General features: G+C 41.5%; 1 protein-coding gene across 1 annotated transcript in view; it reads right to left on the bottom strand.

The window, feature by feature from the left end:
- Positions 1-14,713, bottom strand: part of THSD7B (thrombospondin type 1 domain containing 7B) — a 509,128-nt gene that overhangs the window by 46,717 nt on the left and 447,698 nt on the right. Inside the window, exons 16-17 of the mRNA XM_054043281.1 lie at positions 3,743-3,876; positions 2,280-2,433 (exon numbers count right to left, since the gene is read on the bottom strand). Of these exons, the coding sequence (XP_053899256.1) occupies positions 2,280-2,433; positions 3,743-3,876 (288 nt within the window). The remainder of the gene's footprint in view (positions 1-2,279; positions 2,434-3,742; positions 3,877-14,713) is intronic.

Consider the following 14,713-nt stretch of genomic DNA (forward strand, 5'->3'; position numbering starts at 1 on the left):
TAGAGCTGAAAACTGAGTCTCTGTCTGATTAGTAGATTGTACTTGGAACATCATTTAATAAGTCTCAGACCCAAACAAGCTACTGCCTACACTTAATATTCCCACCCATTAGTTGTCATTAGCTTGTTAGGCAAGCTGTATATACAGTTCAGGAATATAAATCCAGAACATAATTTCCTAAAGCTAAACTCACTGCTTTTCCTTCACTGAAGTGTATTTAAACTAACAGTATATTTCATCTAGCTTACATAGTGTCTTGGCCAAGATTCACAATGCAGGAGGACTAGCTGGCTCACCAGCCAGGACACTACACCACAATCACACTCCACAATATTTCCTCCCCTGTGCAGCTTTTCCCCAACCTAGAACCAGACACCTGCCTCCTTACCTACAGAGTCTCCTCACACAGATCCTTGTGCTGGTCTAAGTTGTGGGTTGGTAGTATTCATAGGTGCAAACAAATGTGATCCTGTAATTCTTATTCACATGAGTAGCCCCATTGAGCATGTGGGACAACTTATAGTAGAAAGAACTATGTTTGTTAGTTGCTTTTTTTTTTAAATTAAATAATGGAGATATCTCATCTCCTAGAACTGGAAGGGACCTTGAAAGGTCATCGAGTCCAGCCCCCTGCCTTCACTAGCAGGACCAAGTACTGATTTTTGCCCCAGATCCCCAAGTGGCCCCCTCAAGAATTGAACTCACAACCCTGGGTTTAGCAGGCCAATGCTCAAACCACTGAGCTATCCCTCCCCCCAAGATCAGACCCTCAGTTTGTAAACTCTTCAAGACAAAGACCCGTTATTTTACGTCTGTTATGCAAATATATATACATATATATTCCTCCCTTTCACAGCAAGTGGGTAGCATAACTTTTAAAAACAAACAGTCTGTTCAGTAAACTGAATTGATGCTGACACTTCTAATGCCCTAAAATTTCTGGTTTAGCACCTTCCAATGGTGAGTCTGTTACACAACATCGGACAAAGGAGAAACATTTACAGAGTTGGTCATTCCATGATAGCACGAAGAACATTTATTTCCATTCCTGGAAAGACTCCCTGGTGAAGAAAAAGACATTTCCCAAGACTAGCTGCTGTTATCACAGTGGGAGTTTGAAAAGCTATCCAAGAAACGGATATGGGTTTGGAACAAAGTGTTATACTGCATCAAAGCTCTGCTGCACTAGGGTTAAGTACAGGAATGAAAATACAATTTTTATGTGACATGTCCCCATGTGGAAGGAGAGACGCTTGCCTAACTGTGCAAGGAAACTTTCTGTGCCTGCAATAATGGAAACACATGCCCAATAGCTGCTCACACTTTTGATAATGAACCCTATCACACAGGGACAATGTTTATCTGTCATTTAAGTACAATGCTCTCATATAGATAAATTACACAAGACAGGTGTGTTACAAAACCTGTCTTGATTTTTCTAAGTTAAAATAATAAAGTAAAGCTGGGCAATTATTGTGTGAATCATAACACTGGTGAGTGAGAAACACTGTGCTATGGCATACCCACCAGGACCAGAAATCTGCACAAGATTCAGAGTTTCCTTCCATCCTTCTCTGGGAGGGAGTGTAGTGACACTTATAAAGAGCGCGGGCATTTGGATAGTGGCCTTTGCACAATTCACAGTCCTCTCCTTTCCTCATGGCACTATAGCTCAATCATGCAACAATGGGCTTCTCACTAATCGCTGTCCCAAACACTGTCTCAAGAGTGTTTCAAGGTGTGGAGAAGGAAGCAGTGCTAGATAATGAAATTCTCTGCAGGTTTGAGGGGGGGGAAAGCAGTCATCCTCTCAGCCCCAACCTTGCTTTGCCCAGAGCAAGGTGGCTCCAATGCTATGAGAGTTATATAGCTCCCCTATAAAACACTTCCCTGTGCCCAGCATAGATGGCCATTCCTGGGATCAGGAGTCAGCAGGAGATATGCCATGGAGCTGCTGCTCTCTATCCTCTTTGTACCTGCTTTGGTACCAGTCCAAACGGAGGCACAATTTGGCCATCTGTCATAAATAATCACTATGTGTTTTTCTAATTTGTTTTTCTAAGGCAAAGTCTTTGGAGAAATAGCTAACATCTAAAAACATCAAGATTTAACCAGTCTGGATGTAGAATCCATTGAGCTTGACTTCCCTTGGAAAGTCAGTTATCCTTGCTACTGAAACATATGTACTATATAAAGGGAGCCTAAAGTGACTCAAGAAGAGGAAACTGAGAAGAAGACATAAAAACATTCCCTTAAGAGACACTGTAAAACCCATTTACCTGTGGACACTGGCTCCATTGTCCCCAGACAGACATTACACACTCATTAGGGCAGTAAAGATTACACTTTTGGGCTTCATTAGGAATTTCAGACTGATCACACAGCGTAATGGGCACAGTCTCGCCTTCACCATCCTCAGCAGTATTTACACATCTACAGGGAGAAAATTAATAATCAATTACATCTGGTAGATAACAGCTTAAGGTATAGAACAATAGGGGTGCTTATTGACAACAGATCTGTATGTTTCCAAATGAGCCATTATATATACACCATGGGTCTGCACAGTAAACCCGATCAAACTATTTGTTACAAATAATATTAATTATGAATTTAGAGAATTGTTTTCAAACCTATGCTAACTCAATGTGGACTTCCTGTATGCATTTGTTATTTGTAAATATTCAATAATAATTGAATAATTTTAAACTATGAGATGCAAGCTTTAAATTTTGACTTCTTGCTTTGTGTGGTTGCCAGGTGAATATGAATAAATAATTGGTCACCTATGTCACATGATATTATTTCTGCTCCCTGACTGGAAGACAGTGTTTTAAAGAGGAGACTATGAAATAATAAACACACTTCCAGAACAAATTTTTGGAGGAATAATCACTAGTAACATTCATAAAAAGTTGAGGATAGAGGAATACTTTCCTGAATAATTAGCGGTTGCATGAAATACTTGCAAATGATTAATATTATTCCATAAATTGCAGTGAACTGAATGTGGTGGTTTTATTTGAAAAAAAAATATTAGTGAATCCAAATTTTTCTTTATTGTTGTTTAGCCTGCTCGACTATATATCTGGAATGTCAAAGGAAGAGTTCCAATTTAGCCACTGTAGGACTTTAAAGAAGTCATGATTATAACATTCTATAGGTGCTTGGCTGGCTGGTTCTTGCTTACATGCTCAGGGTCTAGCTAATCACCATATGTGGGGTCAGAAAGGAATTTTCTCTAGAACAGATTGGCAGTGATCTTGGGGAATTTTTGCCTTCCTCTGCAGCATGTGGGTTCAGGTCACTTGCCAGGATTAGCTGAGTATATCTCACCTAATCATTTCCCAGCCATTGCAAGGGCCTCGTGCACTGGTGAACCTTGGTCCCTCCTATTCTGTCTGTGGCGCATAATAGACTAGTCTCCTGCAGGTTATAATACTTTGGTCTCATTTCAGTTGTTAGGTTAGTGTGCAGGTGCTGGGTGGTGTTGGTGACCTATGATGTACAGGAGGTCAGACTAGATGATCTAATAGTCCCTTCTGACCTTTAACTCTATGACTATGAATAAAACTGCATCTGAGGGCAGCTTTGTCTGTAAACCTTTAAATGTCAATGCACACCTCTTTCCACTTCAGAGATGTTGGACATTCACTTTCATAAATCCAGTTACTTTTTCCTTATGAAAAAAAAGTTTTAGCCTCTGTATATTTAAAATAATTATGCCTTTCTTTTCACGCACCTGATTTTTCTAGTTTGTATTCCGTCTCCACAGTGGAGGGAATTTTGTTCGCTGTTGATTTTGCATGGAGACCATGGTTCTACTACCCAGGAATACTGATTGCACTCAGTGTAACATGGGACTGCCTCATACACCTGCCAGGGAAAAGAATCAAAATTATTCATTTGAACCACTGAGTATCTCCACAGAAATGCCTTAGGAAAACAACAATAAAAAGGACACCACTGAAAAACACCCCTGATTATGTTTGTTATACTAAAAATGGTGTAAATTCATTGATTCACTATTGACTTGCTGAAAGATGTGCAAATATGTAATGAATTATATGGATGTAGCATCTCTAGAAAAAAGAATAAATAAAAAGCTATTTTCTAAAGCCTGAACAAGAATTCCATTACAATTTCATTTGCTCAGACTCCTCACACAACATCTATCAGGTGTCCCTTCCCACAATTATACACCATATTGTATCCTTAGACTCCTTTAAGACACTAACTGAAATATAAGAAGCATTTACTTTTTGCATTTAGTGTGTCCTTATAAGTCATTCGCTGTACAGAAATGAAATTTTATGCATTCTGAGCATTTTTTTAAACAAAATATTGTAAATACATTTTCCCCTAACAGCCACTTAACTTCCATATGTCTTCCAGGCAAACACTATTGTGTATTCATGTGAACTCTGTTTTCTTCATGTAAAGAATACATCTGAAAGCCTGAAAAATGTTTACAACAGCTATTCACGCTTTAGGAACACTGTACGGAGAACCATTATATAAAAGTGTGGTTTTTTGTTTAAATTAATAAATGTATTAACATTGTTTTCAAGGAATACTTTAAAGGGCAGCTTCCTGTGCATTTATTTTGGTTGTATTTCACTGAACTTGGCCAATAAATCCAGCTTGCCTGCATAATTGAAGCTGAACTTTTAAGACACAGTGCTCTCCATTGCTCATTATGAAACACAATACACCATGCTGGGAAAAAAAAAAAAAAAAAGACTGCATATAAGATATTGCTCTCCAGCACACCAAAATCTTCTTTGTCTTCCTGCTGGGGAACAACTCTATTCTGACAATTACCATGACTGTAACTCATACCTTTTCTTACAAAATGAGAAACTTTTACCACACTGTTGTAGTTCACAATTTCATTAAAAAATGGCAGATGATGTCCAGGCATGTTCTGGCATTAACAATAAGGAAGCCTTATTTGCAATATTTTTTTGGGGGGGGGGAAGGGAGTGGAGGACTAGAGATAAAGTATTGTATAATGGAAAACAAGATTGGTGCAGTGTCTGCATGTTGGTTGCAAATCAAATGAATAAGAGAATATTTATTTTCTATTCCTAAGGTGCTTTTTAACAATGTCAGAAACTAATTTTAACTGTAGGCCTGTCTCCAGCTCTGTGTATACAGTGTTCAGGTTTAGCTGAAAGGGGCATGAGATAAACTGAAAAGTGAAAATATGTGAGGACAAAATGAAAAAAGACAGAGGAATGGAAGCGAGGATTGGTGAGAGGAAAGTAAGGCTTTAACTAGTAAAAGAATCATATTTCATGCCATGAAAGCTGAAATGGGAAATGGGAGGGTCAGAAGCCAATTGCTGTTAGAACAAGGAGGTGATAACTGCAACAAAGAAGTCAGTTTAGAAGGATGTGATAAGATGAGAGAGATAAGAAGTGTAGCTATTTAAAAATAATGGAAATGAATAAAAATGGAAGGAAAAGCAACAAATCTCAATTATTGAGCCTGTGGATCAAGGATGACAGGATATAACAAAGGCCCTACTTCAGGGACAATAAAAGTTTGTTCATGGGTGGGATGTGTTCTTTCTGCATATTTTTAAGCCTGAGTCATATTTCAGGCTCTGTGTGCACATAACAATGGGCCAGGTTCACTCATGCTAATACATGGGGCTGAAAATTATACTTCCATGTAATAACTACATGCCAGTACAGAGCCACCATAAATAAGGGCAAGTGGCATTACACTGGCACCCTTATCTTGATGTTTCTGGAGATAGAGGAGGATAATTTTATGTTTCCAACTTCATCTCTCACCAGAGGGATGGGGGTCTTGCACAAAGTTCACTGTCAGCTCACATTGCATAGCAACTAGTGAATCTGAGCTAATTATGTCTTTACACTGAGGCACTGACATATATAAGGTTCAGGGATACTTAGATCTGTGGCTAGGGAGCTAATATAAATAGTAAGACATTCCTTCTTACACATGTAATGAGTGGTCTAGCAGCAACAATACCGACATATTTTGCTGTACACTAATTCTAATTAATATTAATCTGAGTTACACAAGTGCAATGAGAAGAGAATATAGCCCTTTAATTACCAATAATTGGAGGGACTGCTAGTTTCATTAACACATGGGAATGACAAATGTCCTTGCTGAAAAGTCTAGGGAGGCAAAGTGTGTTCCAATGGTTAGAGCAGGTGGCTTAGTGCCAAATTCCTTTCCTTCTATTCCCGACTCTGCCACTGACTATTTGACCTTGAACTAGTTACTCCACCTTTGTGAGTTAGTTTATCCAGCTGTGAAATGGGCATAGTAATTCTTTTCTGCTAAGTATAGTGATGCCTTTAATTAATATTTGCGAAGCATCTCCAGGAGACTGCATGTATATACGTGGGGAATATTTATTGTTTTCTTGCTGTGAAAAATCGACTATTGCCAGGTGAGGTTCTATGACAAAAGGTCCTCTATCATATAGGAGACATTGAAGGTCAACAATTACATGAAGGTATTACTTCCCAAGATTTGGGCTTGAAATGGGTGCTCTCTATGTGAACAGAATGATCCTTGTCACAATGGGGAGGCAAATAATATAGACAGGAAAAGCAAAAAAACAAAACAAAACAAAACTTAGCCAGCAACATAACAAATTACCTGCAAACTGGTGCTAAACCTCTGTGGAGCCATTTCATTACAGAATGACAAGTCATAAAATATTAACAGAGTGACACTTCAATATGGTGGTGTGATGCCTGACTCATCACATCTTGGGGTTACCAAATGCTGACTGTGAGGATATATTAATGTTTCTTTAAATTTCTAAAAAGAATGATGGGTCTTGGAAGGTTCTAGAGCCAGGGGCTCAGTTCTGTTCTGTACCTCCAGAGAAAAACAGCCAGGGGTGGGGCAAGTGAGAGGAGGAACAATGGAGTCTTGATGTTACCTGTGTGCCCTCTGAATTTTAAGCTGCAATCTACGGCAATTTCCCCAGGTCACTATATGGGCTATGCAGCAGCTCAGAATCCCTGCAGTGCTCTGTGCAATACAAGGGCTTATGGAGGAAAAGGAACATATGGCCACTTAAGTAGGCCCTACTTTGCTCCTGGGGGAATTCTTCCTTGGAGCCTTGCAGCTCTCGCATGGCCCCTATACCCTGCTGCCAGAGTGGGGGCTGGAATAAATCCCACGAGCTGTACTGTGATGTGGACAAAGAGAAAGAATGGCTTTAGGAAAACTCTTTCCCCTATTGTAATGAAGCTCCTTGTTCAGTGTTAGACATAACTGACCGTGAATCATTACTTTTGTCATTTGGCATCATTGTAATGCCTGCCAGGATGCAAGCATTGCAACACAATTTCAGGACACTGCTCCACTATTATCGAGTGACTATTCAAACTTCTCTTCTTAGTTGCTAAGTGGAAAGGGGAGGAATCCTGGCTACTCCAGTGATACATTTCTGTCAACTGGGAGCGGCAGTCAAACCCATTGACTCCATGAGAACCTACTAGGGACAGATTGGGGGCATATGCCCTAGAAGTCTAGGGCAGGTATCAACAATCTACAGCATCTGTCTTTTTGTATATAGAATAGTAATACTTTATGGACCTTGGCTAGCTGTCAGAACTGTGCTTACAGGGAAGAAGTTAGGTGAGTGTTTGTTGTAGGGGTAGAGTTTCAAGCTAAAATAAACCAAAGAAAATTTAAGAGGGCAAAAAAAAATGTTATTTAAAAACGAGTCCCTAAAAGACAACCCACACAGCAAACTGGACTATGCTGTTCTGGATGCTCTCTTTATATAAGGGGCAGGGGTGATATTTTATTCTCCAAACGTGGATCACTTATGACAGATGAAGCTTCATCATCTCATCTCCTCTGAGGGAAAGTCGGCCATTATAAGGCTGGTCAGTGGTGCAGCAGGGCTAAGGCAGGCTCCCTGCCCGCCCTAGCTCCACATGGCTCCCAGAAGCAGCAGCATGTCCCCGCTCCTATACATAGGGGAGGTTGGGGGCTCCACATGCTGCCCCCGCCCCAAGCACTGGCTCTGTAGCTCCCATTGGCCAGAAACCGTGGCCAATGGGAGCTTAGGGGGTGGTGCCTATGGACAGGGTGGTGCCTACGGATGGGGCAGTGCGCAGAACCATCTGACCATGCATCCACTTAGGAGCCAAAGGCGAGGGTGGGGGGACATGCCCCTGCTTCCAGGAGCTGCTTGAGGTAAGAGCCTGCACCCCTCACCCCTTCCCTAGCCCTGATCCCTCTCCCACCCTCCAAACCTCTCGATCCTAGCCCAGAGCACCCTCCTGCACCCCCAACCCCTCATCCTCATGAGTATCTTCGAAAACTCATAGCAATCAGGGGAGGTCCCGGATGACTAGAAAAAAGGTAATGTAGTGCCCATCTTTAAAAAAGGGAAGGAGGATGATCAGTCTCACCTCAGTCCCTGGAAAAATCATGGAGCAGGTCTTCAAGGAATCAATTCTGAAGCACTTAGAGGAGAGGAAAGTGATCAGGAACTGTCAGCATGGATTCACCAAGGACAAGTCATGCCTGACTAACCTAATTGCCTTCTATGATGAGATAACTGGCTCTGTGGATGAGGTGAAAGCAGTAGATATGTTATTCCTTAACTTTAGCAAAGCTTTTGATACGGTCTCCCACAGTATTCTTGCCAACAAGTTAAAGAAGTATGGGCTGGATGAATGGACTATAAAGTGCATAGAAAGCTGGCTAGATCGTCGGGCTCAACGGGTAGTGATCAATGGCTCCATGTCATTGGCAGCCGGTATCAAGCGGAGTGCCCCAAGGGTCGGTCCTGGGGCTGGTTTTGTTCAATATCTTCATTAATGATCTGGAGGATGGCGTGGACTGCATCCTCAGCAAGTTTGCAGATGACATTAAACTAGGAGGAGTGGTAGATACGCTGGAGGGAAGGGATAGGATACAGAGGGACCTAGACAAATTAGAGGATTGGGCCAAAAATATCTGATGAGGTTCAACAAGGACAAGTGCAGAGTCCTGCACTTTGGATGGAAGAATCCCATGCGGTTCTGCAGAAAAGGACCTAGGGGTTACAGTGGATGAGAAGCTGGATATGAGTCAGCAGTGAGCCCTTGTTGCCAAGAAGGCTAATGACATTTTGGGCTGTATAAGTAGGGGCATTGCCAGCAGATCGAGGGACGTGATCATTCTCCTCTATTTGACATTGGTGAGGCCTTATCTGGAATACTGTGTCCAGTTTTGGGCCCCAAACTACAAGGAGGATGTGGACAAATTGGAGAGAGTCCAGCGGAGGGCAACGAAAATGATTAGGGGGTTGGAACACATGACTTATGAGGTGAGGCTGAGGGAACTGGGATTGTTTAGTCTGCAGAAGAGAAGAATGAGGGGGGATTTGATAGCTGCTTTCAACTACCTGAAAGGGGGTTCCAAAGAGGATGGATCTAGACTGGTCTCAGCGGTACCAGATGACAGAACAAGGAGTAATGGTCTCAAGTTGCAGTGTGGGATGTTTAGGTTGGATAGTAGGAAAATCTTTTTCATTAGGAGGGTGGTGAAGCACTGGAATGGGTTACCTAGGGAGGTGGTGGAATCTCCTTCCTTAGAGGTTTTTAAGGTCAGGCTTGACAAAGCTCTGGCTTGGATGATTTAGTTGGGGATTGGTCCTGCTCTGAGCAGGGGGTTGGACTAGATGACCTCCTGAGGTACCTTCCAACCCTGATATTCTATGATTCTATGATCCCCAGCCCCACCACAGAGTCTGCACCCCCAGCTGGAGCCCTTCACACACGCACCCCACACTCCAAACCCCTCAGCCCCAGCCCAGAGCCCCCTCCTGCACCCCAAATCCTTCATCCCTGGCCCCACACCAGGGCCACACCCCCAGCCCTCACCCTCACCCCTCTGCTTCAGTCCAGAGCCTCCTCCCACACCCTGAACCTCTCATTTCTGGCCCCATCCTGGAACCCACACCCCCAGACCAGAGCCCATACCCCCTCACACATCCCAACCTCTTGCCTCAGCTCAGAGCCCCCTCCTGCACCTCAAAGCCCTCATCCTTGGCTCCACCCCTGAGCCCTCACCCCCTCCCACAGCCCAACCCATTGCCTCAGCCTGGAACCCCCTCCCAAACCCCGAACCCTTCATTTCTGGCCCCACGCTGGAGCCTGCACCCCCACCCGGAGCCCTCACCCCATCCCCGAGCCAGCCTGGTGAAAATGAGTGAGTGAGTGAATGAGGGTGGGGAGAGTGAGTGACAGAGGGAGGAAGTTGGAGTGAGCAGATGGGCGGGGCCTTGGAGGAGGAGCGGGGCAGGGAGTGGGGCAAGGGTGTTCCGTTTTGTGTGAGTAGAAAGTTAGCAACCCTAATGAACAAACCAAAACAAGTCCTGTTCCCCCGCCATCCTGCGTCAGCATCCAAACTACTTCCCACAACTCTCCTGAGATTTTCTCACTTTCCCTCAAAAGCACTTTTTGCTGCCACCTGGGATAATCAACCCTCTTACTATTCTCCATGATGGCTTCTTTGTCTAACTGAATGTCCCTCAGCTTTAGGATGCAGCTGTGGCCTTGGTTCTCTCTCTGACATCTCTGTTTCCAGGTGTTCCTTCACCTGCTGCACCTGTCACAGTGAGTTAGGAGAACTTCAGTAGATTTATACAGGCTGCTAGTGTCTGCTAACAGGACGGGTCCGTACCCCATCTCAATACATACTTTATACTCAGTTATATGTTCTAGGTCCTGTTCTGTAAACAGATGCAAGATTGACTGCAGTGGGATTCTGTATGAGTCTGCACTCAGACATTTCTTTACAGGATGGGAGCTGCTATTTGTAACTTTGATTCTGGCCTCACAAATGATGAAGTGTAACTTGGTCACAAGCTGTGCTCCTTGTCACAGTGGAACAGGATCATTTTCTAATTTCTCTCTCCTTGCTAGCAATGATATATTTTAATCAATGCTGATTTTTCTTTTTGTATCAGCAGGAGGGTCTCCAAGTCATATCTTCTGCTTATAGTTATATTGTTTAAGAAGATCAAGGGAATGAACCTCATGATTCTGGGTTGCCCACAGAGTGTGACTCAGCTGTGTTACTCTGTATGACTTACTGCCATTGGCCTTCACAGAGTTTGTTTAATTGTGTGTTCTCTGAAGCACTATAAAGCAGATAATAAAGTCTGCTCTCTGACAACCACCATCCACTCTCCCTCTGCGAAGTACAACCAAAACCATAAAATAGTTTACTTAAATTGTTTTTCTAAATTCCCAGAGTTAACTAGATTTATGAAACCAAAGCACAGTGATAATATATTCACAAAACCCACAGGTGTAGAAATACACAACATTGCACTAGCAACCCAACCCAACTACTCAAGGAAAGGAACAAAAAAAGACAATGAATAGTTGCATGTCCCCTAGTGTCCTCTTTAAATATTGGGAGTTAACTGGAGTAGGGTTTTTTTTTTTGTAACTTTCAATTTCCTGCTTTACTTTTAGATCACAGGCCTGATTCAGGGGTCAGTTATGGGACTTTTGCCTCCCTCTGTTGGTGGAGAGGAGCTACAAACCAGTGACAGCTGGACTAAGGATTTCCAGGTGGTGTAGAGCTGCCGGAATGGCCCTATGCTGCTCCCCCTTACAGGAACTTGGTCGACACATTTGCCCTCCTCTAAAAATGAATCCAAACTAAATCCTTTGAAGTTTCTAAAATATTTGCTTCACTGTTTCCCTCAATTAATTATTAATTATTATTATTATTATTATTCATGTGTTTGGGCCAGAAGTGCAAAATACCCCAAGAAATTCTGTTTTCATGGGGTGAAACCATGTCTCACTGAAATCAGTGGGAGTTTTGCCACTGCTTTAAATGGGGTCAGGATTTCACTTATGGTCTTTATGGCAGAATTAGAAGCAGGAAGCACCATACATCTTGTGAAAAATCATATACATTTGAGATACTCATCACCTTTTGCAGACTGAAGAGAATAGAACTTGATTACAGATAATGAAGAATATATGGTGCTTTTATGATCAACTTTCTGAAGTTCATCTATAACTAAACCAAAGACACTTTTGGGTCTTAACCATAAAATAGATAATTGGTACCTGAAGAGGTTCTCCTTCAGTGAATAAAAGGACATAAAGACAAAGCTGCCTTGATTTGTACGGAATGAGACTATTGCACTAGGGACTCTGAGAAATGTGAGCCCAACTCCCATGGACCTCAGTTTTTAGTCTTAACAAGTATTTTATTAGAATGCACAGAAACATTATTAATCAGTTCATTTCCTCTTGAATAAATGGTGCTGGAGAAATGTCCTAGTACATGAACATCTGAAAATAATTATGTGATGAGCTGGTAGGATTCTCTTCTTTACTTCCTCAGAAGTTGGAACAGAGCAATGTTAACTTACTTATCAGATCACCTATAGAAATGGGTGCGCTTGCACAGGTGATCTAAATGATTAAAAGAAATAATGGCTATACTTGAGAGACAAAGGGCCTGCAGTTGCAGGGGATCAGTACTTCTGGAAACCATAGTGACTTCATATTTCAGTGAACATCAAGATTTATTGTCTGTCAATGTAAATATCGACTCTGGCTTTGCCTTAGTCAATATTTTAGCTTTCCAGTCAGTAGATCTTGACGTTTACCTCAACAGAAGTCAATATCTGCTTATTATATTAGAATAACCAAACTGATATCTGTAGCAGATGACTGGAAACCCGAGGACATCCTTTTTGCTATTAATTTTTATCAAAATGGAACAAATTCATCCCTGGTATAAACTCATTTCATGTCAATGATCTTGCACCAGGGATACACTAGACCAAATATGTTTAAATAGCCAGAACCCAAGAAATAAAAATGTACTTTTAAACTATGGAGACCACCAAGAATAAAACTAAAACGCTGTATGTGCCACATAATCTAGTTCTGTAGGGGAGCGAGCTGATTTGCTCTGATTTCCAAAGGCACTTGATGGCAAGGAAGTTTGAACTTAGATATTAAGCACTCCTATTGAGACTTTCCAGCAGGGTTTTCACTTTTTTTTTTAATCCACTTTACTCTCTTTCCCCCAGTGCCCAGAGTTCAAGAGGAGGCAGCTGTTAGACTGAATTGTGTTGTAATGATTCTTCTTTTGTTACAGTAAAAGTCCATGTAGAGCCCAAATGACTTTTTAAAATCTGAACTGTGGTCAATGTGGCTTTCACAGACAACTTGACATGATTGGGACTACAGCAAATTGGGAACTACAGCTGCTGTGATGTTTTGTAACCTCAACAGGCACAGTCTGCCTGTCACAAAAGTGGGGGTATTACAAAGTACAGTGTGAGCTCAGCCACAAAGTGATTACCCGCAGTTCTGATTTAGGTGCAGACCTTGAACAATCCCAGTTCATCTAAATTTCATGAGAATTTCCTTTTTGTTAGGTGCTGTATTTACCAGTATGAGAAATAATGTTTGTCTCAGTTAGTAACTAGCACATATTTTGTCTTTTGGCTTCATTCAACTTCAGACAAGCCGTTTAAAAAAAAAATGTCTATGGCTTAATTCATTAAGACCACAAATTGGCAAGACACCCTTAGGTGCTACAGCAATACAAATAAATAAATAATGATAAACAATATTCAAGTAATTAATGGGCTTAACTGTTTTCCTGAACCTGGATTCATTTAAGCATGGGCTTAAATGCTTATCTGAATTAGGGCCGAATTGGGCTATATATCTGAAGGGAGAATATTACCTTATCAACAAATGTTATATTGTGTAATCCTGAATGACATCACTAAAAGTGTCAAACTTAAAATACTGTGTAAGGATAGTTTACATACTGACCAAGCCTTCTGCAAATATATTAGCCATTCATGTTTTCAAACTGTTGGAACAAATCATTTTTAGGCTATAGCTTATTTGCAAGCTACTAGTTGCAACCATTTGCTGTTTGTTATTCAATATCTGGGTTGTACAGCGAGTTGCCTCAATCATATGGTATTGTTTCTGCTCCCTGATTGGAGTCAGGAGAAGAACAAACTAAAAGTAGCGAATAATTCATGGTACAGGATTTTGGAAAAATAATTGTGTTAAAATTTGTGAAACTATTGAGATTCATGAACTTTTTCGTATAAATGCTGGTGATTTGTCCCAATAATCTACATAACAAGTAATATGATTGCACGTTTCAAAGCAAAACAAATAAAGCACATTCATTCATTAATATATACCTGAAGTAGGAGCTGACTAGCCCTTATGATAGGGATCAAAGAGGATCACTCATAAGCTTAATAAAGGTTACTAAAACCTCAGCTGGTGCCCAACTAAGTTTAGAGAAAACCCACAAAAACCACTCAAGTGATTCTACATGTGTCCAAAGCATTATGGTGAATGAAAAGGAAATCAATGTTACCCTAACATCTATGTGCCATAATACAAACAAACAAGACCAAAGGCCAGTCTGATGTTTTCTGAGTATATATAACTACAATGTGAGGGACCAGATTAATTCCCAGTTCCTTTTTCTAGTTCCTCTTGCTGTCCGGGAGCTCAGCAGTACATTGCTCAGCCCTCCCAAAGGAGGGACATTTCAGGTTGGCCTGAAGCAACCTTTGTTGTTAAGTGAGTAGCACTGCTGATAGGCTTCAAAGGGATTCCCAGAGCAAGGAAGATTTTTGTGATGTCAGGGGGGAGAAACATTTATGAATCTACTCAGAATTCCCTCCATC

The sequence above is a fragment of the Malaclemys terrapin genome, chromosome 11 (genome assembly GCF_027887155.1).
Source record: "Malaclemys terrapin pileata isolate rMalTer1 chromosome 11, rMalTer1.hap1, whole genome shotgun sequence".
NCBI lineage: Eukaryota > Metazoa > Chordata > Testudines > Emydidae > Malaclemys > Malaclemys terrapin.